Below are 26,246 nucleotides of genomic sequence, written 5' to 3' on the forward strand. Positions count from 1 at the left end.
TACTACTGGGCGACACATTTATGGTACATATCAGCCTGGACGGCACAAGAAAGCGAATGCCACTGGTTCCATTTGGACAGAACGGTGGCCCTTAGACCCCTGTAGGATCTAGCTTGGCTTCCGAAATCTGCCAGGCCATGTAGTGCATACTTAGCGACGGCCTTGAGAACAGTGCTTGATATTTGGAATAGAATAGCAGTGAGACGAGACCTCACATCTTTTCCCTCCCCAAACATCCCAATTGCCCGTAATCCAGCATTACCGCCAGCCCTTTCCCACAGGCATTACGGGGCTGGACTGACAAGGACTGTTGGATGCTATGAGACCTTTTTACAGGCACCACTAGGGGAACCTTCTCCCAACGTAAAGAGGAATATGCCCTGCTCGAATCACTTCAGCTACAATACTTGCAATTGAGACGTTAGGCTCTTCACTCCTCAACATACCGGACAACTACTCACCGTTTGAAAAATTGGTGTGCTTCTACGTGGGGCAAAGGGATGATCTCCAACACTTACAGAATGCTTCAGAGTTCCGTACTGGCCCGAGCGCACCCTTACCAGTCCACATGGTCCACAGAGGTAGCCGAGGACATACCCTTGCAGCAATGGGAAAAGTTATGGTGCAACATCTCTAAACTGTTCCGCAGCCTTTCCCTCTTGGAGACAGCATACAAAATAATGTACCACTGGTTATATACCCCTCACAGCTGGTGAGTATATACCCTGGTTGTCTACACTATTGTTGGTGATGCAAAAATGTCTGAGACGACTTCTATCACATCTGTTGGTCTTGCTCCTTGAGGACCACATTTTGGAAAGAAGTCCTTAGCCATATTAAAGGAGTGATGGGATACCCTCTCCCATCTACATACAGTCTGGCGATACTGGGTCTCCGCCCGGCTACACTAGCCGCTCTGACACACTCAGATTGGACGCTCATCGGTTACATGCTCCACGTAGCAAGACAACTCATTGTGTTAATACGGAAACAGGCAGCCCCCCCCATCTATCGTACATGGTTTGTACATGTATGGCACACACTCGCACTGGAGCAAACGTTACACGCTTTAATCTATACTGAGTGGAAATTCCAGAGAATCTGGAGTCCCCTAATCCAATATCTTTTCAAACTGGAATTCTGCTGCTTTAATCCACCCAGGTTGTGGGCCCTACAATTGTTTGGACTCATACACTAACCTTGCCACAATTCATGGGTCAGTCTCCCCCTGGCTCTCGGCCTTGCTACAGGAGTGCTATTCACTGTGCACTCACACTCCACTCGCTAGAACCCCCCCCTTAGAACCATTTTAAGAAGCACACACAAGCTGGTACACCACACCTGTCCCCCTTCCCACAATCTCCCCTTCCCCCCTTTCTTCTTCTTGTGCCTAGCTATCACACATGAGCGACATAAGCATTGTCACGCAAGGTGAATTGCTTACCTTGACTGTTCTGCTTTTTTCCTCCAACGTTTAGTATTGTGATAATGGTTGATAGTTTTTAATGGGAGGCCTGTTTTTATGACATGTGATACAAATGTGTTATGTCTAAAAATTCACTTTTGCAATATGATTGGCGTTTAGCCTATTGTGTAAAGTATCAATCGCAAACTGTTAAATGCTATTAACACTGTTGGAAAATCTAATAAACAGATGTTTATAAAAAAATTGACTTGGTAGTGCTGAATTGTCCTCTTTTCTGCACATTCTATTGTAAACATTGATTGTTCTTCCTCAGATAACTGTAGTTTCTCTCTAATTGTTTCATTTACCATTTAATCTTGTTTTTTATAGAAAAAGTGGTGACATACTCTCCTATAGCATTACACAAATTGCAACTTATCAAGCTTATTGTTTACTAGTTCCATCTGAATAAATTCAAAGAATGTGTTATCAGGGTCAATGGTGGGATTAAACCCATATCTCTATATATTATCATGCTGTTTGAGTGAGCAGACTGATGTTCTACCTCACAAGTGAAAAGTAATTTATTATATTCACGCACTCAAGGCCTACCTGAGTAGTTCAAGCAGATGGGAGTGGGATGGAGTAGGTGCACTGACTCGATGCTACCTTTGATGAATGTGTGACTACAAGGGGCATTGTTCTAGTCCCAGCCCAGAGGCCCATACCCCTATAATTTAGGGCATCCAAAAGTCTTCTTTGCCACTAGGTAGGCCTTGAGTGTGTGAATTTAAAGATTCCTTTTCACCTGTGAGGTAGAGCAGCAGTCAGCTTAACCATGCATGATTAGGGATCCTTAGCCCTGAAGAATGCCCCAGACCAGGTAAGGCTCATTGTGAGGGCAGAAACATATTGGCTTATTTCAAAGACGGGGTGAGTCATTGAACTCATGGGTACGTCGACGTATATTTTTAACTTTGCCAACGGACACCACTATTAAAGGTGAACTATACTGGCAGTTTGTTAGGTATTTTTAAATTCAACTGGATCCCACTATTATCCAGCAAACTTTATTTAAGAACTCCCTCTTGGTATAGTTTACCGTGAGGTCGAGTCCACCCTGGTGGTACTGTCCTACTGGGGTAAGGATAGGTGGTCTATGATGAAACATGACACCACTAAGTGTGTGAGACCATCTATTCCTTAAGAAGGAATCCCCTGCATATACAGCAACACAAACAGTCTCAAGAAGAGACCACAAGCAGTGATAGGATCACAATCAACGTGGTTGTGGCCATACCGAGTAATCTAATTTCCTCCACACCTTTTGTGTATATTGATAAACCGAGCTAGCCAGTCCTCTTATTGACTATCCTTTGAAATTTGACACACTGGCACAAATTTAGCAATTATGAGAGTTTTTCCTCAAGCTGACTCAAACAAGTAGAATGAAATGAAGAACATTGTGTAGAAAATGTAGCCATCTCACAGTGTACTTTTGTTACTGAGTAAAGGTTCATACGTAATGTAGCACTGACAAAGAAAAAAGAAGACAAGTTCCTAAATTTAACAATTAACAAATCTCGCACAGCCATTTAGAAAATACAGACCAAATGAAAACATTTTAAACATTCCAGTGTTGATGGCTCTATCTTGGTGACAAAAAAAGAACAAAAACAGTTAATTTTATTCTTAATGTATATTTGTGAAAATGGTACAAGCATCCTTCAAGGAAAATTACCATTAAGATGTTTTGTAAAGTGATTGTTTGTGATGTCACAAAGATAACAAACAGGAGTTAATGCCAAATATTGCTTCATTGTAAAAGACACATAATGAAGGCAAACAATGGGCAATATTGATGCCTGCTGATCCAGAATTGAAAATAACATAATGCACAGAATACTAACCTCAGAAGTATAGTAAAGCTTCCCTCATCTGAACCTAGAAGATGGCATATTTGGTGTTATAATATGTAAACTATGACTGCACCACTATAAATATGAAACTACAAACCTTTGCTTTTCTGCTGACACTACAAACCTTTGCTGCTTCCTTTCTTTTTCCCGCTCCCTGGTGATGGGGTTGGTGCTGGCGTTAGCACAGGTATTGGAGGGCTCTCTGTTGATTCTCTTTCTTCTATCTCAATTCTCGCTCTCTCTTTTGCTTCATACAATTCCTTTGCAAAGAATTCACTGCAAGAACATAAAGGATAAACATACTAGTAAGCACGTGAATCTAGCAACCCAATACAGCAAGTCATCAAAATGTAAGGGCCAATAGGCGTCTTGTGAATTTGTACTGGAACTGATGGCAATTTCAAACTTTGTAGGACCCCAACAGGATGTACCTGACTAGTGTTTCTAAAGGTTTCTATATTCTTAACTGTGAGGCTGATGACTATTCTGTGCTCTGGAAATGCATAATCTACAAACGATGTTAATTAGCTGTCTAATAACTGGAGGAGTCAAGGGAAAGCATAAAGAAATCACTGACTAATACTTTTCTGGGTAACATGGATCCTGAGGTAGGCAGGATCCGGTTCCTGTGTAGGACCGCAGTAGGTTTGGATACAGGCGGCTGACTTTGATGAATGTGTGACTATAGACTCCGCGCCCACCCCCCCAGTATCCAGGTTACCCAGAATAGGAGTAACTCAAGTATTAAGAATGAAGAGGGTGAAATTCTTAAGTTACATATGAAGCATCCGAGAAACGCATACCTGTGTGTGCTTTATATCTTCAGGGCATAATCAGCCTCTGGAATTACGGTCCTAAAAAAAGCCATTGTGACTATATTAGCACATTTTGTTTGCTGGAACATGTCAACCAATCACTGACCAATCACCAGGATATGTGAAATGATCACAATTTCACTGGACATCCACCACTTATTTTAATCCTGCCCCAGAAGTCTTTGATTAAGTTTATTGGCAGCCTGGTAGATATCCTTGAGGTAGTTTAAAAATTTGCTCAGTAACTTTTTCACCTCACTTTTACAGCTTCCCTGTAATCAGGCATTGCAGCACCCCTAGTTGCACTCTGCGACTTAGGTGGGAAACCGATGATGAACCATGCCACCCACTAGGTTGATGGATGAGGGTTCTTCTAAACAAATGAGGGTCAATTGGCATGATTGACACATGAGATGATGAAATAGGCTTGTTCTATGTCTTACATTATTTGCAGCTCGGAAATGAGGACGAGCCTCTCTTCTTACTCTCCTAATTGTTTAAAGTATGAGGAATCACTTCAGAAATGTTTAGTTCTGCACCTATTTCTGCATGACATTCACAAATACTGGGAAAATCTAAACAGCAACTGTTGCATTATACCATTAATTCTTAAAAAGTATTTATCGAAAAATATTTTCATTTCAAATCTCACAATTAGCTAATGGGTGCTTTTTTAAACAACATCACATACATGAAATATGTGATGCAATAGTTTATTCGACTCAATCAATTAGTAGATTTGTAGGGAGCTTCTTGTCATGTATGAGAGTATCCAGGCTCTGCCAAGGTCCAGTTAATTAGCCGAACAGCCAGGTCTTCGGGGACTTTCAGAGAAGGAGCGACATCAGATGAGGGGGTTGAGGGTTAGAGAAAGGGAAGCAGAACAGAGATGTCTGGTGGGCTGATGGAACGTCAGGCTGTGGTTCAAGAAAGCTGGTCTCCAGCTGTGTAGGGCCTTGTATGGTTGGGCCAGGAGCTTGAACTGGCATCTTTTCTGTAAAGGGAGCCAGTAGAGTTCCCTGAGGTAGGGGGTGATGTGGGCTCATCCACAGAGATCCAAGACGAGTCTGGCTGCAGCGTTCTGTATGGTTTGTAGTCATCGGAGGGTGTGAGCTGCGATCTGTGTGTGGAGAGTGTTGCCGTAGTCCAGTGGCCTGGATGATTGTGCGTCTTGAGCTTTAGGGTACCTATCTGAATATCTAACAAAGCATGCGGAGGATGAAGAAGCAAGAGGAGGCAAAGGAGTTGACTAGAATTGTCATGGTTAGCTTCTCGTATAGAATGATGCCTATGCTCCCAGCATGGTCAGCGGGGGTAGGAGTAAGTCTGAGTTCTGAGAGCCACCAGGATGTGCCCCATGGGGAGCTTTTGTTTCTGAAGATCAGTATGTCTTGTCTATGTTGAGCTTAAGGCAGTTGTCTTTCATCCAGCTGGCAACATCTTAAATACATTTGTAAAAATTGGTCTCAGTGTTGGTTGTGTCTCCGGAGGGAGAGAGGATGAGTTGTGTGTCAGCGGCATAGGATATAATGTTGAGTCGATGCTGGCCACAGGTGTCACATAAGTGTTGAAGAGGGTATGGTGGAACGAGGATGCTTGGGGTACTCCACAGACGATTTCCTTGGGTTCAGAGGGGAAGGTGGGAAGGCAGACTTTTTGCTTTCTTCCAGTAAGGAAAGAGGCAATCTATTAGAGAGCTGATCCTTGGATTCCTATCTTGTGCAGCCTTGTGATGAGTGTGTAATGGGAGACTATATCGAAGGCTGCCGAGAGATCTAGGAGGATCAGAGCCACAGTCTCTCCTTAGATGAGTATAGTTCAAATGTCACCGGTAGCCCAGATGAGGCCTTTCTCAGTGCTTTGGTTGCTGCAGAATCCGGATTGGGAGGAGTTGAGTAGGAGGTTCCGTTCGAGATGCGGACAGAGTTGAAGTTTGTTGGCTTCTTCTCATACTTTGACCAGGAGCTGGGAGATCGGGCGGAAGTTGTTGAGTTCGCTAGGGTTTGATATTTCTTCAGTAGGGCGCGGACTTCTGTTTGTTTCCAGTCATCGGGGAAGGCCGTGGCAGTTGAGGTATTGAACAAGGTGGTGAGTATGTGGCTGATTCTGGCTTCACCTAGCTTGAAGACGTGGTGAGGGAATGGGTCAGTTAGGGCCCGGAGTGGACTGAGTTCATGATGAGACGGTGTCCTATGGGGCGAGCTGGCTCCATTTGGTTAGTCAGATGTCTGTGGTTGTTGTGTTGCTTGAAGAATTTGGTTACCTTTGGTGGAGTTTGAAGTTTCTGATTATGGCAATCTTCTCATGGAAGAAGCTTGCAAGGTTGTCGCAGAGTTCCTTTGAGGCAGTAATATTGTTTGTTGCAGCTGAGGGGAAGGAGAACTCTTTGACTATGTTGAAGAGTTCTTTGCTATCATTGGAGCTTGATTCAAAGTGGAGTCTAGGGCGTTTTTTAGGGTTGAGCCTGCGTTGCAATGCGCTCGCGCATGCGTATCACAGCGAGACGCTTTAGTTATTAGAAAAGGGCTCGGAGCCCTGTCAACGTCATGTCAGTGTGTTTGATTGGTTCGTGGGCTTGCCTAGTAAAATCTGCTTGCTTTCATTAGTGGAAGGCATGCACACGTCATGCCTTTTCCGGTGGTTAGCCCTCCTCGAGTGCAGCGACCAAGTACAGAAAACATGCGAGGCTCGCTGTTTTCTGTCGGATCGGGGACTACTTTTTCTCTATTTTCCTAGCGCGATTTCGCTTGGCACAAGTCGAGCACTTTACACAGTTAATTTCACTTTTTCGGGTTACGTACGTAAAACCACTTTTGCCGATAGATGAAAAGTCGGGTTAGGAGTCTACAACGCGATCAGCTCTAACATGAGCAAACGCGAGGTTGAGGATGGAGTCAAGCTCAACTCCCAGTCCTACTGCCAGTTCCTGGAAGACACCTTCTTCAAGCAGTGGTACAGGAAGAAGTCTGCATCCTTCAAGAAAAACATGATTTTCATGCAGGACAATGCTCCATCACACGCGTCCAAGTACTCCACAGCGTGGCTGGCAAGAAAGGGTATAAAAGAAGGAAATCTAATGACATGGCCTCCTTGTTCACCTGATCTGAACCCCATTGAGAACCTGTGGTCCATCATCAAATGTGAGATTTACAAGGAGGGAAAACAGTACACCTCTCTGAACAGTGTCTGGGAGGCTGTGGTTGCTGCTGCACGCAATGTTGATGGTGAACAGATCAAAACACTGACAGAATCCATGGATGGCAGGCTTTTGAGTGTCCTTGCAAAGATAGGTGGCTATATTGGTCACTGATTTGTTTTTGTTTTGTTTTTGAATGTCAGAAATGTATATTTGTGAATGTTGAGATGTTATATTGGTTTCACTGGTAATGATAAATAATTGAAATGGGTATATATTTTTTTGTTGTTAAGTTGCCTAATAATTATGCACAGTGATAGTCACCTGCACACACAGATATCCCCCTAACATAGCTAAAACTAAAAACAAACTAAAAACTACTTCCAAAAATATTCAGTTTTGATATTAATGAGTTTTTTGGGTTCATTGAGAACATGGTTGTTGTTCAATAATAAAATTAATCCTCAAAAATACAACTTGCCTAATAATTCTGCACTCCCTGTACAGCTAATTAAAAGAAATGATGATAATCGCAATGCTGTGTCGATTAAAACAAGTATCTATACTTTGTGCTCAATATAGAGATAAGCAAATAGAATAAAATGCTTCACAAATGGGAATACGAATGTACATCGTAAACAAGTCTAAAAGGGAGAGAAAGATTGTTGTGATACTACGTTTGGGAGTGTGTGTTTATATTAAAGTAGTAGTACACACTGACAAATAATGAACATAGTTTGGTATATGAAATTGTATAAAAAAAGAAAGCTTCAGAAACAATTCTGAAACCTAACATTTTAAAATGTTTTAGGTAAATACATTCAAGGGACTTGTGTAAGAATACGAGGATAGCCTTTGAGATTTTTGCATATTGTATTGTTCTAGAACTCCCTCAGGAGACTTCAGGGGCACCTTTCGATTTGTGCATATTAACATTCACGATTTGTAGACCATTTTCGGGGGACGAAATTCTCGTAGGTTGACCTGGAAAATTTGTTCACAGGAAAGTCTGGAGAATTCTCCATCGATAATAACACACGTTCTGTTTCTGGCGAATGAGGAATTGCGGGCAACTCAGAAAGAGGATGTTAGTGTTCTGTGCAACACCATTGTGCATAACAAAACAGCACAAATGTAAAGTTGCACAGCAAATTCCAACAGATATTGGCCAATGTGTATGGGAAGGCTCTACAAAGATTACAAAGATTAAAGCTGCAGAGAAAAAGTCTGCATCTATTTTTGAACTTGGAATATGGTAAAAATTTCCTTGTTGTGACACAAAAGTTAACTTCTGAAGCAAAGTAGAACTTTGCGGGGCAAAGGTAAAAGGTGAAACTGGGATGATTTCCAAAGTTTGCAAATGGGAAAATCTGGATTGTTACAACGCAAAAAACACACTTTCTACAGCAAGAGAAGAGTAGTGCGCAGAACGCACAGCATGGTTAGTGCAAACCAGAGACATGGATACACCGTGCATGAATGACCATCAAGGATAAAAGAAGAGCTCCAAAAGGGGGAGCACCATCAGACAAGCAAATAACGACTGGGTTGGGCAAGTGCAAGGTGTAGAAAAGGAGCAGAAAAGCAGACCTTGAAGAGAACGGGAAAGAGAGGGGAGAGGAGAACAGCTGTAAATAAGCGTAGCTTGGCTGTGCCACTACCTCTCTGGGGAAAAGAAGGTGAACGGGTGATCATTTTCTTTTTTGGTGGTCACAAACAAGTCCATTGTTTTGAGGGTGTTGTATTGAGTAGTACATTTACATGGAAACACAATCAGGTATCCAGAATAAGTATCCACCTCTGTAGAGGCATGTTGACACCTGCAACTATTTGGTACTGGCCCAACGTAATCAATATGCCATATCTGCCCTGGTAACTTCCCTCTCCCCAACTGACCTTTGACAGTTTGAGGGACAGATCTCTTTTGTGTGTGTGTAGACAAATAGTACACTGTAAGATCACTGTTTTTATCAAATCTAGGGGAATGTGCATCCCTCAAATCTCTGCCCACCTGTAAGTGGCCTTCTCTCCTAGGTGTGCACATTTTTGTTGCACCCATTTAGCCATCCCAACCAAGTCAGAATCTTGCGTTGCCACTTCTGCCTCTGAGATTTTGGCTTTGTCGTCTGCAAAGGAATTGAACCATTGTTCTAATGAGTCTGTGGGACAGTGGGCAGCTACATAATTGCTCTAGCATTTCCCAAATTTCCTGCCACAATTCTTTGCCCCACACTTCCTTGGAATGTATTTGCTAGTTATGTACATCCCATGTGGGAAGCTAGGTAGGTAGCCCATTGGTGGTGGACCAATAATCAGGTTAAATGTGACATGTCCCAGGAAATTCCTGTTTTAACACTTGAAATACAGCATACAATTCTGCATATTGAATACTCTTCCTTTCTCCTGTAGTGGAAAGCAACTTCTTGGTTACAGGGTTATATGACACTACCTTTCATTGTCTTTTGACCCCCACATACTTGGCTGAACCATCAGTGAACCATATATGCTTCCTATCCTCAGGGGTTAAGGATTCAAATGGATCACCCCACCTCACCAGTGACTCTTACTTCTGGCACCTCCTGCACCATCTCATTATCCTGCATGGGGGCTGTGCCACCAGTTCAAGCAGAGCCACTGTTCTAGCCGGTCCCACTCAGGCCCTCTCCTGTATGTATCATTTCCACTTAATGACTCTTGCTTTTTGTGCATGCCCTATTCGATGAGTTTTAGGTGAACTCATCACCCACTGCCTGTTCGGAATCTCCGGTCTCAGAATCACATCATGCCCTATGGTCATTTCCTCAGTATCCACTAGATCCCAGTAGCACACGAGTAACTGTTTCTCAAAGGGAGTATATCTCTCTCTAGCATCTTGTAGCTTTTTTGTTCAGAAAACCAGGGGCACCCTCTTTCTTCCCTGTTTTTGCCACGTACTCTTATTTGCATATTAACCCTGAACGGTTACACGTAACTCAATGTCTCCTTCCTGTACTGGTTGTAAGTCTAACGGCTGCTGAATCTCCTCCTTTGTCAATTCAAACACACACAGTGCTGCTTCTCTCCCCATTTAAACTCATGTTTGTTTCGAGTCAATTTGTACAAATGGGTCAAAATATGACTCAAGTGAGGGATATGCTGTCTCCAAAACCAAACAATCCAATGCATCGCTGAGTCTCCTGCTTATTAGAGGGTGTGGCAAATTATAGTATCTTTTGTCTTGCCTGCAACAACACCTCCCTTTGTCCCGGAATCCACTGAATTCCTAGAAACTTCACATTTTGAGAGTGTTCTTGCATCTTATCTGGATTGATAAGCCACCCTTTGCTTTGCAAATGTTCCATAACCCTTTCTAACTGAGTCTTCACCCGTTCTTGGGTTTCTCCCTGTATCATCACATCATCGATATAATGAGACAACTGCACCCCACGGAATGACAGATACTTCATCCAGGTGTTCTGCCACCAGCCTGTGACAGATGGTGGGGCTATGACATAGACAAAGACATCATCTTAAACTGTCTTCAGTTCCACGAGAAAGCAAATTGCTCCTGACTCTCAGGGGCCAATAGTATGGAGAAGAAAGCAAACTCAATGGTTGGCTATGAAATTCAAGCACTGGCTGTACTCGGTGTGCGTCAAAAACATGCAAAAGAACGGGCCCCTGCCGCAATGCGCATCCCAGAGATAAAGGAGCTGTACTTTTCCTTGATGAAAACATTTCGAGGCTGAGACTCTCTTTTCGCGTCTACCTTTCACATCCCCCATATTTTGTTCCAATACAGTGTAACCCTGTGCTGGTGAGAAAAGCGCAAACATGTTCTGTCTGGAAAACAAGCTCTATGTGGAAAAACCCTGTGCTACCACTGTGAAGCCACTTGAAGCTAAGCACAAAATGGAGTCAATGGTCAAGATGGAATTGGTGGTCAGATACACATAGCATTACAGGAGGTCATAACATTTCTGAAAGGGAAGGTGCCCCCTCAGGATGTTGATTGGGTCAAAATTGACAGGACAACTCAAGAACCCAAGGAGACGATACATGCCTATTATGAGAGATTGCTACAGGCATTCAAACAGTATAGCAGGTTTGGAGACTCTAGAGGCAAAAGATATGGGGCATTTGGTGTCATTTAATGGAGAATTCACTAACAAAGGAATGGATGAGACTAGCTTTAACTTCTTGTTGACAACAGCTGACATCTGTGATGAGGTAAAAAAAAAAAAAAGTTACAGGAAAAGGAATCTGAGGAAGAACAGCAAGGTTGGGTTAGAGCAGGTTGTTAAGAGAGATGATAACATTTGGGTTTCAACGGATGGAAGGCCAGTCTTGCCAAATAGTCTGTTACCACCTAAGGCTCAACATTTCCATGACCTTGCTCACATTGGCAGGGATGCTATGATGAGATTGTTCAGGCAAACTCGGTTAAATCCCAAGAACACATCTCAAGGTTTGGCTTCCCAAACTCTTTGGAATCAGATCAAAGAATGCATTTCAATAATGAGGTCCTAAAATGATTATGCACACTAAACAAATACAAGAGCAACCCAGAATGTCCACGTGAACCTGGATATAATTAGCACAAAACACGTATCCACATGAAACTTATTTTCAATCAATTTAAACACCATTGCCACGTTAATCAGACAAGACCTCTTGGATTATGTTTCGAATTATCAATCAATGCATTGCCAAGCATACTTTATAACTTAATAAGAGGCTGTCTTTGTGAGATACACCAAAGATCACAGAACTATAAGTGATTCCTTTATTGCTTTATGGTGTGGTGTCTCTTTTCTCACTTGGGGATCGCTTTATAACTATCACTCTTTGTTTATTTTCCTAAAGTATTATTATAAAAATGATTAACTATTATATGCTGACGCTGCTTCCAAAACATTAAAAACATGTTTTTCACATATGTTTTGATACTGGATTCAGTGGAGTTTTTTTTAAAGATTCTAGACGGATGATTTTTGTCTTCATTCAAGCATTTTTGTATGAGTTAACCAGTAGCAAGATTTTTCTGCTATAATATTTACATTGACTGACGTCAGAAAGACATGCCTGGAACCTTGTTGGGTTGGGCCTTATCAGGTGATCCTGGTGGCAACGACTGCAGTCAAGTGTGGAGGTTTCCCTAACTGGAGCCATTCCTTCTCACACTCACAGGGTAGAGTTCCACTCAATTAAACAGTACCTGTCCCGCAAGAGCAAGTAGCGTGTGAAAGACAACCAAAGCAGGTCAATCAACCTGTCGGGGACCAATCTGAGTTTGAAATAACACTCAACCAAGCTGAAGGGAGTCGAGAGCAAATCACTTCTGACTCTGAAGTAGAACAGATAGACGTTTGCCCTGAAGAGCAGGAGTCAAACTCTGAATCACACCCTAGTGAGGGAATGAGTGCTACTGGAAGGCGAGTGGGAGCTGGATACCGATGGCATAGACGACAGGAGCAAGAAGAAGTGACACTGTCTAAAGAGCGTGTGCCATCAACGATTGCTGAGGAAACAGAGAATTCTGACCTGAGTAAAAGTGAAGTCAAATGTGTAAAACCAAGAAAGTCAAAAAGAGCACGAGTACCAAGTCGTAGGTACTATTCACCTGAATGGACCTACTTTGCAAATGATGCAGATCAAGAATTCTGGGAATGTTGGCATCAGCATACTCGTTCAGCTGAGCCTCCATGAACTGGACATTGTGAACGAGCTGTATCTGGAACTTTCATTGCCATCTGGTAGCATAGTCTATGCACATATTAGAGACATTTGTATTGATAAGGATCGAGAAGTTGGAAAGACACTTAGGCCCTAGTAGAAGAACAAGGGTTGTCATTTAGAAGAACACAGAGTAGGGTAACGAAGCCTCATGAAGATTTATATGTACCGACACTGAATGAACTTTGAACTTTTGAGCTCTATTTTCCTGATCGTATTGATCAAATCAATAAAGAGACATTTGTTGCTGCCATATTTTGGTTGATAATAGATCTGATTCTAATAAGGTAAAGGAGATAAATCAAAGAAATAGACATACATATATGATAGGTGTTTTATTGCTTATTCTGCTTGTCATATTAATAACATAACTAGTAGGAGTGTTTCCCCTACTAATTCTGTAGAGGGAGAGATGTCTTCTGATATTCCTTCCCAAACTATTGGTTCTAGGAAAGGTAACAGGTTAAATGAGAAAGCGCTACACATAGATACATCTAAAGGAGATTATTCTACAAATGTATATTTCAGCCTTTAGTATGAATATGTAGAGAGCATTAAGGGATTGCTATGTATGTTCTCAATTGCTTGCATCTGTTTCGGAGGGTATTACCAATCACCACATCCCTGTGACTTGTAGAATTTTATGTAGTTTGTTGTTGAGTTTATTTTATGGGACAGGTCATTATCAATATTATTTCTCTAATTATGATATGGTTCTTTCAGAAATTCCTGCAATTTAATATTTAAATAGATGCCTAGCTCCTTTGGAAATAAAGATTATGGCAATATTTTTCAAAACATACTATATATGCACGTAGACACAACTTAACTTGTCTTTCATCAGATGTAGAAATTACATTTTTGAATTTAGTTGAAGACAAGAGGAGAGAGTTGGAAGCCGGATCACAGACAGATGAGTTGTTCCAAAGTCAGAATAAATGGACAAAGGAAGAAATAGAACGTCAGTTAGCTGGCAACATAGCTGCTTTAGATTGGGAACATAAAGGGAAATTGTGCACCTGGATGAAGAGGCCCACCACTGACAATGTGTTTGTGGGAAAGAGTGAATGTGAGCACACATTTGAAGTTTGGGGACATTTAAAGTTGTGTTTAGATGGGGAAGATGCAGTGATCCCTGGTGTTTATTTTGTATGTGGTAAAAAAACATATTTTAGATTACCAAAAGGATGGTATGGTACAAGTTATTTGGGAATAGTTTTTTTCCTAAAATCTATCATGTGGAGCACTTTGATAATCGTGTTTGGACAGAAGGGTTTAGACCTAAGCGAGGTGCAAGTGCAAGGGAGGTAGTGGGAGACACTATTGGTGCTATATTCCATCTGTGGGAATGATCTGAAAATCAGAAGGCTGTCTACTATAGTGGATAAACTGGCCACTAGTACTGCTGGAGCACTATAGGTTGTCAATACTGAGATGATAGCGATCAGATCAATGATTTTGCAAAATTGACTTGCGTTAGACAGGTTGCTAGCAAAAGAGGGAGGAGTCTGTCAGACACTTAAAGGTAAAAAATGCTGCACTTTTATCCCAGGTCCTCAAAGATCTTCACTGGCTACCAGTATCAAAGAGGATCACCTTCAAACTTCTCATCCACGCACACAAGGCCCTCCACGACACACGCCCAGCCTACCTCAACGACAGACTCGCCTTCCACACCCCCACCAGCAATCTTCGCTCCGCCAGCCTCGCCCTCACCTCCATCTCCTGCATCCGCCGCACCACCTAGCCGCCAAAACCAGGAACTCCCTATTGCTCCACCTTCGCCAGACCCAAGACCTCTTGACATTCAGGAAACGCCTCAAGACATGGCTCTACAACCAGTAGCTCCCACCCCTGCGCATTGAGACCCTAACGGGTAATTAGTGCGCTCTATAAATCCTTGATTGATTGATTGATTGACTGTGAACAGAAACCTGTTAGTGCTGCCTCCACTGGGAGGTTTTATCACATGTTCACATAAACTCGATTGCTGGGAGATTCTCATGAATCGAACATTGTTTAAAAACAAATGTTTATCAACATTTGAAATAGGGAATCCTTACGAAAGTACATTTGCAATAGGAAAGGCATAGAAGACTAACTAGGAAGCAATAACATAAGCGCATGTGTGTAAACATGTAAAATAAGCAAATTAAAAATGACAGTTAACCTATGCGAGGGGCCTCCCACTGTGTGGGAACACATGTTGCAGTGTGTTTTATAACTTTTGATCCGTTTCTGCTAGAAATATCATCAAACTGAACAATACACTTTCACAACAGCTCACCTGTGTTCACAAGTGCACAGAAGTGCATTCACAAATTCTTAGAAGTGCACTTCAACGCTCCGTGCTTTATCCTTCATTTGCAAATGGGTTACACAGATTGGTCCGACCTGAAGTTTTCAAAGGCATTTCTTGGAAGCAGACTCCTTTCACAACAGAGTTCACAGCCGGGCGATAAATGCTGTGTCTGGATGGATATTAATACCACAGAATCATCTTTCAGACTAGTGACTAGAGAGGGGGGCTTATGAATGCACCTTTCTGTGGACTGCATGGCATGTGAAAGATAACAATGCTGCCTGTCTGTAAGCTCCCCTAGTTACATGTGCCTCCCTGTCTGTGCTGCACCATACCCCTTCTATCAATGCATCATTATATGCACCAGTACTCGGGGTATGATGGGGGATTAGAGTAGAGAGCGGGTTGTGGGGCAAGGGGGGGGGGCACTCGTATGTTGGTATTCTTATGAGATCAGAAAGCAGCCACAATTTGCAAGTTGTTACTCAGAAGGAAAATTCCTAATGTTTTTTTGCATTTATAGTCATCCATTGCAGGTAGGTCTGTATATGCACACACAACAGGACCCGCCTCCCACGTTCAATTGCCTGACAGACTGAGTCAGCCTTTGTAAAGTCGATAAATACATTACAAATACACAGGTAAAGTTGCAAGAGGGTGAGGGATGAGAGCACAAGAGGGAATGGGAGGGGCTGAAATGTATCATCCTCCACGCAGAACAGACCTGCAATGAAAATGTATAGGAGAAAGGCATCCAAAATGGATACAGTCAACAAGTGTGCAGAGGCAGAGGTAGAGGCATTCGGGAATTTGCAGGAAGGAGCAGTAGAGAAGACACACCCCATGGGGGGGGGGGGGGGGGGGACCTCAAACAGCAAGCGACACAGCACACAACCCTAGGCATCAGCCCTCTCTCAAGAAAGGAGAACCAGATGAGAGGAACCCTTGCAGCCCTGCCAAGCAAACTCTAGATGATGCTCTCATAAGAGGAGGCTTTATACATAGCTGTGAGCCATTCCTCGTGTGTCGGAAGATGTGGGGATCACCTTGTATACTCTTAACGTAGATGCAGTCCCCATCAATGTAGAGCAGTGCTATGGAATTAAAAGCTGCCCCAAAACACCACTAAACCGAAAAAAGACTAAGGTGCCACTTTGGTATTTTAAGTTTCTGAAGATCAGGGCAGTATGTGTATATCTGACACAGTGAAGATGAAGACAATGAAGTCCTTGGTGAGTGGTCTAAAATATAATATGTACAGAATATGCAACCATACCCCACCGCAAGTAAGATAAAGCTGAACACCATTAAAAAGTGTTTAATTAATAAAAGTTGATAGGATGGCTTGCTCCAACCTGCCCAACTATGAGTAGATTGAATAGAGTGATGTAACAGTTAAGAACTAGCGTATAAGATTATACTACGTACAAAACAGCAGGGTTCCTAGAGTTTAGGGTGATTTTATAGTGTGGTGTGATGCCAGAACAATATAACAGAAAATAGCTGCTTGGGCCAGAGGAATGCAGATTGGCTGTTTTGAAGCATCCATAGAATGGTGACAAACTTATACAGCCCAAAATGCTTTACAACAACTGATTACAGAAGACCACAGCAGCTATTTTCAATATTATGGAGACAATGTTGATCTGGAGTCATAGTTGCATTCCTCTAATAAATACAGTGAGATAAAATACCTACATTAATATTTTAAATAATGAAGAGGTGATAAATGAGTAGATGACATGATATCTATGAAAACTGTCTAACACAATAATTCACAAATACAGATTCTGATCTTACCTCAAAATTCGGTCAATTTTGAGCTGTTCACTTGGTACAATTCCAGTGAGCAATGGATTCAATGATTCTTTTATCCATTCCAGTGATTTTTCCACAGATGTGTTTATTTCCTTCTCCTGGGCCTCAACTACATTGGGTGGAGAGTTTTCAGCTAATGCAGAGTGTGTTGAAATAACAGAAGAGGAAATGTGCTGTAAAATGAAATTAAAACCATGTTGGTAAAATCTCATGAGTCTAGATATCAAATTTAATAATGTAAACTCAGATCTCATGTGCAGTCAGGCTGTTTGCTGAAGAAGACAAGAGAAAAATGCCCTCTTCTATTGTGTACAAGTATCCTTTACAGATTCACATGCTTAATATCTCTGGTTGACAAAAGGGCTGGGGTAGATGGAGGGAGAATGTTGAACAAGGCCTGTACATGATTACAAAGCATTCTGATGAATACATAGCATATTTTAATAATATTGGTACACAGCCCTACTACATAGTGTCATGCCATAACAGTTTTGGCATCAAACTAGGGGTATTTTACTAAGCTCTTGAAGTACAAGCTTAGAAGGCTATCCTATTGTTACTTGATCAGTGTGTGGATTTTTTTAGCAATCATCCTTAGTCTTCTTTTATTGCTTCCCATAAAAGTGTTTTTGGCAATGTTCCTAATTTGCATAGCTTTCATCACAAACTTCATCTGCATTTTAGCCTAGCTCTTAAAAAGTCACTTTGCTCCCCAAATTCTCTTTATTGATTGATTTAATTATATGGAGTGCAAGTAGGAAATTTACCTTTTTTCGAATGTGCTACTTGTTGGAAATGTCCCTTTTTGCAGGTTCATCTGTTAACTTTTTGCTTCCTTCCTCCTAGTTTTTCTGACCTGTTTCGTTGGCTTTAGGACTCTGGGCCCTTTACCACTGATAACTAGTGCTAAAGTGCATATGCTCTCTGTGTAAATTTTATTGTTGATTGGTTTATCCATGATTGGCATATTTGATTTGCTAGCAAGTCTTTAGTAAAGTGCACTGGAAGTGCCCAATGCATGTAAATCAAATGGTACTAGTGGGCCTGTAGCCCTGGTTGTGCCACCCACATGAGTAGCCCTGTAAACATGACTCTGGCCTGCCACTGCAGTGTCTGTGTGTGCAGTTTTAAACTGCCAATTCGATTTGCCAAGTGTACACACTTGCCAGGCCTAAACCTTCCCCTTTTATACATGTAAGGGACCCCTAAGGTAGGCCCTAGCCAGCCCCATGAGCAGGGTGCAGTGTATGTCAAAGGTGGAACATGAACAGATGTGTGTTACATGTCCTAACAGTGAAATACTGCTAAATTTAATCTTCACTGTTGCAAGGCCTTTCCCTCTCATAGGTTAACATGGGGGCTGACTTGAAAAACCTTTAAAGTGTAGATTCCTTTTGAGAGCAGACAGAAAGGCGTATTTTGGGGTCTCTGAACTCACAATTTAAAAATACATCTTTTAGTGAAGTTGTTTTTTAGATTGTTTGTTTGAAAATGCCACTTTTAGAAAGTAGGCATCTTCTTGCTTAAACCATTCTCTGTCTGCTTGTGGATTCTCTGTCTGTTTGTGGATTGGCTGTCTGGGTCAGTTTGACAGTAGGGCTATTTGTGAATCCCCTCTAGACAGTCAGACAAAGGGAGCTGGGGTGTAGCCTGCATATCCTGATGAGAGTGCTAGAGTGCAGGGAGGAGTGGTCACTTACACCTGAATAGGCTGTGCCTGCCTTCTCACAATGCAGTCTCCAACCCCCTGGTGTGTGTGTGTGGGGCCTGGACTGGGTAAGGCAGGATCTTGTGAACAACAGAGACTCTCCTCTGAAGTTTGCCTACTTCAAAGGCAGAAAGGGGTACAAGTAGTGGACCCAAAACCCCAGACTTTAGATTTCTTCAAGATAACTTCTGGAACCAAGAGGAACCAGTGCCAAGGAGAAGTGCTGAAGAGCTGAGGAGGAGTGAAGCCCCTGCCTGTGACTGTGCTTTGTTGGGCTATCCTGCAGTTGCTGCTTCTGCCTGTGAAAGGGGACAAAGACTAGACTTTCTGGTATAGTCCTTCTTGTGAAGAATCTCCGAGGGCTTGAACTGAGCTTGCTTCCTGTTTTGAAGTCTCAGGACCTTCAAAGACTTCCTCTGGTAACATCTGGATTCTCTGCTGAGACTCCTGCTCTACCAAGTGGTGTCCTATCCAGTCCCTGGGCCCTTAAAAGGTGAAGTTGGCAGATAAGAGCTGAAAATCCACGCACAGAACTCCGTGCAGGGAAATTTACGATGCACTATCTGCAACGCTGCTGATAAACGATGCGCCACGGGCTTCGTGGCTAAAATCGACGCTCCATCTGCATCACAGCTGGGAGATCGACGCATCGCAGCTGGAGAAACGACACGCAACACCCACTTGCGGCTGCTAATAATAACGCATACCCCATGCAGTTCGGTATTCCAAAACCGTGCAACAGGAATTTCCATGCATCGTCCCTGGGCGTCAAAGTCATCCCGACTCTGCATGGATCTGAGGTGCCCGTCCAGAAATCAATGCATCGCTCTCTTGCGAGGGAGAAAAACAACACATTGCCGACCCGACTGGAGAAGAAACGACGTACGGCATCCCTTGCGAGGAAGGAATCAACGCATCGCTGCTTTTTCCAACGCATGCTCGCCCATGCGGCTTTCTTTTTTATGCTAACCAGGTACTTTGTGCAAAATCAACAATTCTATTGTTTTCTATGGAGTAAGACTCTTTATCATTTAAAAAAATCCTATTTTAACTTGTGCATGTTGGATTTTTGTTGTTTTGGTCTTGTTTGCTTTAGTTAAATACTACCTATTTTCATAAACTGGTGTGGTGTCCATTTTGTACTGTTTTCACTGTATCACTGTGTGTGTTGGTACAAATACTTTGCACATTGCTTCTGAGTTAAACCTGCCTGATCATGCCAAGCTACCAAGGGGGTGAGAGGGGGTTAACGAGGTGCGTTTTTCCTTTGCCCTGAATAGAGTGAGGGTCCTTCCTTGGACAGGGGGTAACCGGACTGCTAACCAAAGACCCCATTCCTAACACTCCTGCATATATTTTGCTCCTTATTTACCTTGACCTCTAGGGTTTGTCCTCTGGATAGTGAGGGTATGCTGAGCAGCTTTTATTGTAAGTACCTTTCCTTACAACTATAGTCATCTTTTCATCATTTAGTTTGGCATGTTAGACGTTTCTGTAAATGTGTCATAAGTCTCACAAACTGCACAGGCTGTGTAAAATCCAAATGGCTCATGTGGGCCACAGCAAGACTTTTACCATACATATATGGAATCAAAACCTAGCAAATAGGCTGACAAACAGTCATGTCAAATTGAGGGTAAGGCATCAGAGTTGAAATGCAATGTAATCAAATTGTTGGCATTTAAATAGAGATTCTACAATATGTAATCTGAAAATACTCGCATGTATGCAAAGGAGATACAGGCTGGGTGCCATGTTGTCATTTGAGTCTGCAGCCCCATGAAACAATGTTTCTAACTTTGTCCTAGAGTAGCTAGAAATTCCATTCTTGCAACATGTGAACAATTGGTGAACATAACAATCATAGGTAAATAGGGATTTTAGTCGGAGATGTTAGAAGAATAACTTTTAGAAAAGCTGATACATTACTGTCTTCCAGAAACCAGTTTTACAACAGTTTGCTGACTATCATTAAGTGGCTCATTTCCTTCAGATAATAAACATGTGTTTTGGTATTTATATGTGCTAGCCTTGCAGGGCACATTACAGCAAAATACACTGTGGAGGATGTTTGGCAAGATGATATATGATTGTGTATACTACATGATGACCCACATTATTGAATTAGAAAATTACATCACATTTAACACATTTACGATTGCATTTCAAACATTTACATTTGTAGGTATAGAAAGATTAAGAATTGTATCTAAATCACATGATTTCCATTGCATTTAGTAGTCAGGATTCAAACCAAGGCAACATGCTCTAAAATCAACAGCTTTAGTAGACAACATCTCCTAAACCACTCACTAATCACTTCCATCTAGTCGAAGAAATGTGTCAAAAGGTTTGAATAGCTGGTAGATCTGAGCCTCTCCCATGATAATGAACATTTTGCACCTTAGCCATCTCTTGTGTGACATCTATTATCATACAGTTGATAACAGGTGAACTGACAGGTTCTCTCTACCCCCTGTTCTAGGAAATTCTAGCCTCTACAAAGAAGTGTCCTTTTGAAATGGGAGAGCCACACAGACAGCCATGCATCTCATTCTATAGGAGGGATATCATGGAGGGTGATTTTCTTTGATCCTGAATGGGTTGGAAGGGGTGAGCTGTATGAGGTTAGGATGCAGAGAGAGAATTTCTCATTCAAGGGTGTCTGTCACCATTTCCAAAAACTGGGACATGAGGGCTAGTGTGATTTATTGTCCTACAAGTCAAAAGTACCTTCGAGAAAGGTAGGAGGTGTTTGGGCTGGAATATTAAGATTTGCTAAGGGAATTTAGTCAACCTTATAAAGTACTGCTCCCACCACTCTCACATCAGAGAGGAGTCAGGACAGACAAGAAGAGTATTGCCACTGGAAGAATTCCTGTCAGCTTGGGAAAAGACTGAAAGGAGGAACTTTTGCTGATCCACATGAAGACCAAGGGTCTGATTTCAATCTTGGTGCTATTACTACCAAGCCGCTTCGACGGCAGACCCGAAAAGACCGTCATGCCAAATGTGTTTCACCCACCGTATTTAGATGCTATAGTACTGCAAGCAGATTGACTGGTGACTGATTGCTGACTGAGGGTGACGGCGGCGGGCCCCAATGGACTTTGTACAATGGCAGGGGCAATGGAATAGAGGTAATTGACACAGACAGACACATACATTGCCCTTTAGCCATATGTGTACAACACAACACACCGTATACACACAATAACCCATTGCCTATTCCAACACAACGCATACCTGCATAAACACACACATTGACATACATCCATCACACAACATACACACACCATTCACATTGCATCCACACACAACACAATCACAACAACCAACACCACTACACACTCAGCTACACAAACACAACTACACACAGTATGACAATGTCCGTAACACAACAACACTCACCTGAATGTGTCACACACAACAACATTGGTCTCACATGCAAGTGACACACATACAGACACAGCCACACTACCCACTTTAGCTCCCTTCACCTCAACCAGCCAATCCACACACACACACACGTGTACAGACACACATACACAACACATAGCACAAACCTACCCAGACATGTCCCCTTGTAAAATACACACACGTGGACAATGTTGTTCAGTGTGAGTGTACAATCACTGTGGTGCCAGCATTCATTTTGTAATGAATGACACCACAATGTCAGTTGTGTATGTGTGCAATATGCGTGTTATGCCAGTGTGTCCCCAGCCATGTGTGACACCATTGTGTACCCCCACAAATGCATGTCACAGTAGTTTAAAAAAAATACTGTAACATGTACATGCCTGCAGTGTCCCAACCTCCCTTGCAGTGCCCAATGGACCATGGCAATGCAACACCCTGCCCTTATCTGGTGACGGGGGGAGGAAGGTAGTGTTTTCTCCATGTGGCAGTGGCTACAGTTACGGCGGTGTTGTCCAGTCCATGACGGAGAGTTGGAATGGGCAAAAAGGTGAGTTTTCCTGTTCTTCCCCCAATCCGCAAACTCAAACATGGAGGTCAGACCGCCATTTTACTTGTGGTGGAAAGGCACAGCCAAAGGCACAACCAAATCTGCATGGCGGGAAGGGGGTCTGGGATTCAGCCACTTTTCCCTCTCCCACTGTCAACGCAGAAAGTGTTTCTTGGCAGGGACGGTGGTTCAAATGTGGGTTTTAGTCTATGGGACCATCAACATCTAAACAAGGCGCGCAGACCGTCGTGCCGGCAGATGGGTTTTCAGTCAAAAAAAGGCAACAGCAGGACCGTTACCACTTAGATCAATCAGGCCCTAACGTTCCAGGCCATTCCTGCAGGAAGAGCCCGCAAGAAAAGTTGGAACTGGATGTTTGACTGTGGTCTTGTTTGGTAGTGGGGAAAACATTTTTTACCACTTGAACCCATGGCCTTGTTTTCAAGGAGCAGTGTGAAAATGTGGGTACATTTGGAACACTAGAACTGAATGTACAGACTTTTTCCTGCAAGCTATGAATGTCTGAATGTACAAACCTTTCACATCTGGAGAACTGGGAATAGGTGCCCATGCTACCCGACATACATATACCATTAGCAAACAAAATTTCCTGGTATTTACTGCCCAGAGCATTTTGTTGCAAGAAGCAATGCTTCAGCAGGAGATTTCAAATAAGTTATGCAAATTCATGAAGCCTTCTTCAGCTATGGCTTCCAGCCTTGCCCCGTGATGATTTTGAACTTCAGAAAGGTTTCTAAGAGAAAAGGCAAATTGCTAGAATGACAAAGGGTCCGAAAGTGTACTTGATGGCAAAACACCCTCAGCAGCTACAATTTAAAGATTTGCCTGGTCTTTACAGCACAGCTTGAGGATTGAGCGGAACTGTGGAACCAACTAATCCAACCATGTGGAGCCCTGCTCACTGCCAGAATTCTACACTGCCATGCTGACATATTTCTATTTCCATAAAAACAACTAGGAGCCAAAGCCAAACTTTTGGCTGAGCAACAGTTAGTCCTTCTTTGACCTCACGTCAATGCCAGTCTGCAGATGATGGTCCTCTGGACCCATTCAGCAATGGCCCATAGGATACAATCGATCCTTTAGATACCTTTGGTTCTCTCTGGACAAATTTGCTATTTTTTGTAAATGCATAACTTGTAATCTTCTCAATCAATTTTTGTTCTATTTTTGATCATTACGTTTTACTCTTTTCATCAAAGTTTGCAAACTTTAATTAGTTTCTTATCATTTTTTTATTTGATATTTCTGCATATGTGCCACTCTAACAAAGGTCCTATTGTGTATGCCTAGCTACTAACAAAAAGTTCAGGATTCCTCACATAAAGCTTATTTACTTTTAGTTAGTAGAGTGTCTGACTCTATTGGAGCTCAACCCCACCTCATATGAAGACTGAGGCCTCACTACCCCAGAGGCAAACAATCCACTTTCCTAAAGCACACCATGAACAAAATCATATGTTGGTGCTATAATAAAGGAGCACATTCAGAGTCTACAGCAATCAACAAAAGAGATATTTCCATTGTTTCCTCTTTTTCTTTCCTCTGGGTATTCCTCTAATCTCTACTGCCTTCTTTGCTCTTGGTCAACCTCCACCCTTCAAATTCTCTGGCTTTCTCTTCCTCAGCTCAGCTTTCTAGGGTGCCAAGTTCAGGCTCTCAGTCAAACTTAACACATCTAATGAACAAACTCCTGTAGTTAGGGACAGTGGCACTCTTGAAATCAGTGAGTCTAGAGGGGAAGAAAACAAGTTACTTACCTGTAACTACAGTTATCCAGTATTGGATCTTTCATAAATTCACATGCTTGAATCTGAATAGACAGCAGTATGGTTGATAACATTGAATCCAGCGTGGGTGGAGGGTGCGAGCATGAAGACCCTCTATCTAAATTGTAGTTAATAATAATCATAATAGTAATAATAATAACCTTTATAGAAAACTTATACATTTCTGAGCGTGAGTTACGAAGGAATACAGATACTCTAAGTACGTGCATATATACATATATATAATATAGATAAAATTCATCGATCTGCATACACATTAACAAGTACATACATACGTACACTTTAGATATTTCACCAGGAAACACAATAGAAACCTGGTTATCTGCATCTTAAACCATATGACTATAACTAAGGAAAGATCTCACCTTAATGAAAGAGATGGCGTAGCACAGCTTGTCCTACTAGAGAGTCTGTTCTTTGTGATGACTCCAAACAATAGTGCTGCGTAAAGGAGTGCGTGGTTTTCCATGTCGCAGCCTGGCAAATTTTTTCAAGGGCAATACCTTGAAACAAAGCAGCCGATGTGGAGACTGCTCTTGTAGAGTGGGCTTTCGGGCGCCTAGTCAAGGGATTTCCTGCCTTGGTGTGACAAAATTGGATTGTGGAAGAAATCCATCAGGCTATAGTGGCCTTGGTTACTCCTGTTCCCTGACGTCCCAGAGAATAAGATACTAGGAGTTGGTCTGATTTCCTGATGTTCTTGGTACTTTGCAGGTAAAATTTTAGGCATCGTTTAATGTCCAAAGAATGGAGAGTTCTCTCTGCTATCATAGTAGGGTTTGGAAAGAAGGTTCGTAGAATAACTGGTTCATTGAGGTGGAATGAAGATGGAACTTTGGGAATATATCTGGCATTGGTTCGGAGCATAACGAAATCCTCAGAAAAAACTAAAAAGGGTTCTTTAGTAGTGAACGCTTGTATATCACTGACTCTTCTGGTAGAGGTGAGAGCGAGCAAGGTTGACACTTTCCAGGTGATGTACTTGAGTTCAGCTCTATGGATGGGTTCAAAAGGGGCTTTCATGAGCTGGGAGAGAACAATATTAAGGTGCCACGCTGGCGGAGGTAAGCGAACTGGAGGAAAGGTGCGGAACAGTCCTTTCATAAACTGTTTGATGACTCTGGTTGAACCAATAGACGGCATGTTAGCCGATCGTCTGTAAGAGGCTATAGCTGCTAGGTGAATCTTGACTGATGCATAGGAAAGACCAGCCTTGGAAAGGGAGAGCAGGTAAGGAAGAATTTGCTCAGGATTGATTTGAAATGGGTGAAAATTGTTCTGAGAACACCAAATACAGAACCTCTTCATTTTAATTTGTATGTCTTATTCGTGCTCTCCGCTCGCGCTTTAGATAATATGAGCCTACATTCTTGGTGGATGTTCATATCTTGGAACTCTCTGAACTCAGGAGCCAAGCATGTAAGTGCAGTGAAGTTGGGTCGGGATGTAAGATGAGACCCTGATTCTTCAATAGAAGATTGTGGTTGCAAGGGAGACGGACTGGATTGGCTATTGACCGGAGGAGGAGCTCCGTGTACCAGTACTGCCTCGGCCACTTGGGGGCTATGAGAATGATCTTGCAGCCTTCGGTCTTCATTTTCCTGAGGAGTCTGGGAATCAGTGGAATGGGGGGGGAAAGCGTATGCA

At 42.4% G+C, this 26,246-nt stretch overlaps 1 protein-coding gene across 3 annotated transcripts in view; it reads right to left on the minus strand.

Annotated features, from left to right (window-relative positions):
• The window catches only part of ENO4 (enolase 4), a 434,196-nt gene that overhangs the window by 277,553 nt on the left and 130,397 nt on the right, over positions 1-26,246 (minus strand). For all 3 annotated transcript variants that reach the window (XM_069239262.1, XM_069239263.1, XM_069239261.1), the window contains exons 3-4: positions 17,093-17,283; positions 3,449-3,600 (exon numbers count right to left, since the gene is read on the minus strand). In XM_069239262.1, the coding sequence (XP_069095363.1) occupies positions 3,449-3,600; positions 17,093-17,283 (343 nt within the window). The remainder of the gene's footprint in view (positions 1-3,448; positions 3,601-17,092; positions 17,284-26,246) is intronic.

This window comes from Pleurodeles waltl, chromosome 6 (genome assembly GCF_031143425.1).
Source record: "Pleurodeles waltl isolate 20211129_DDA chromosome 6, aPleWal1.hap1.20221129, whole genome shotgun sequence".
Taxonomy (NCBI): domain Eukaryota; kingdom Metazoa; phylum Chordata; class Amphibia; order Caudata; family Salamandridae; genus Pleurodeles; species Pleurodeles waltl.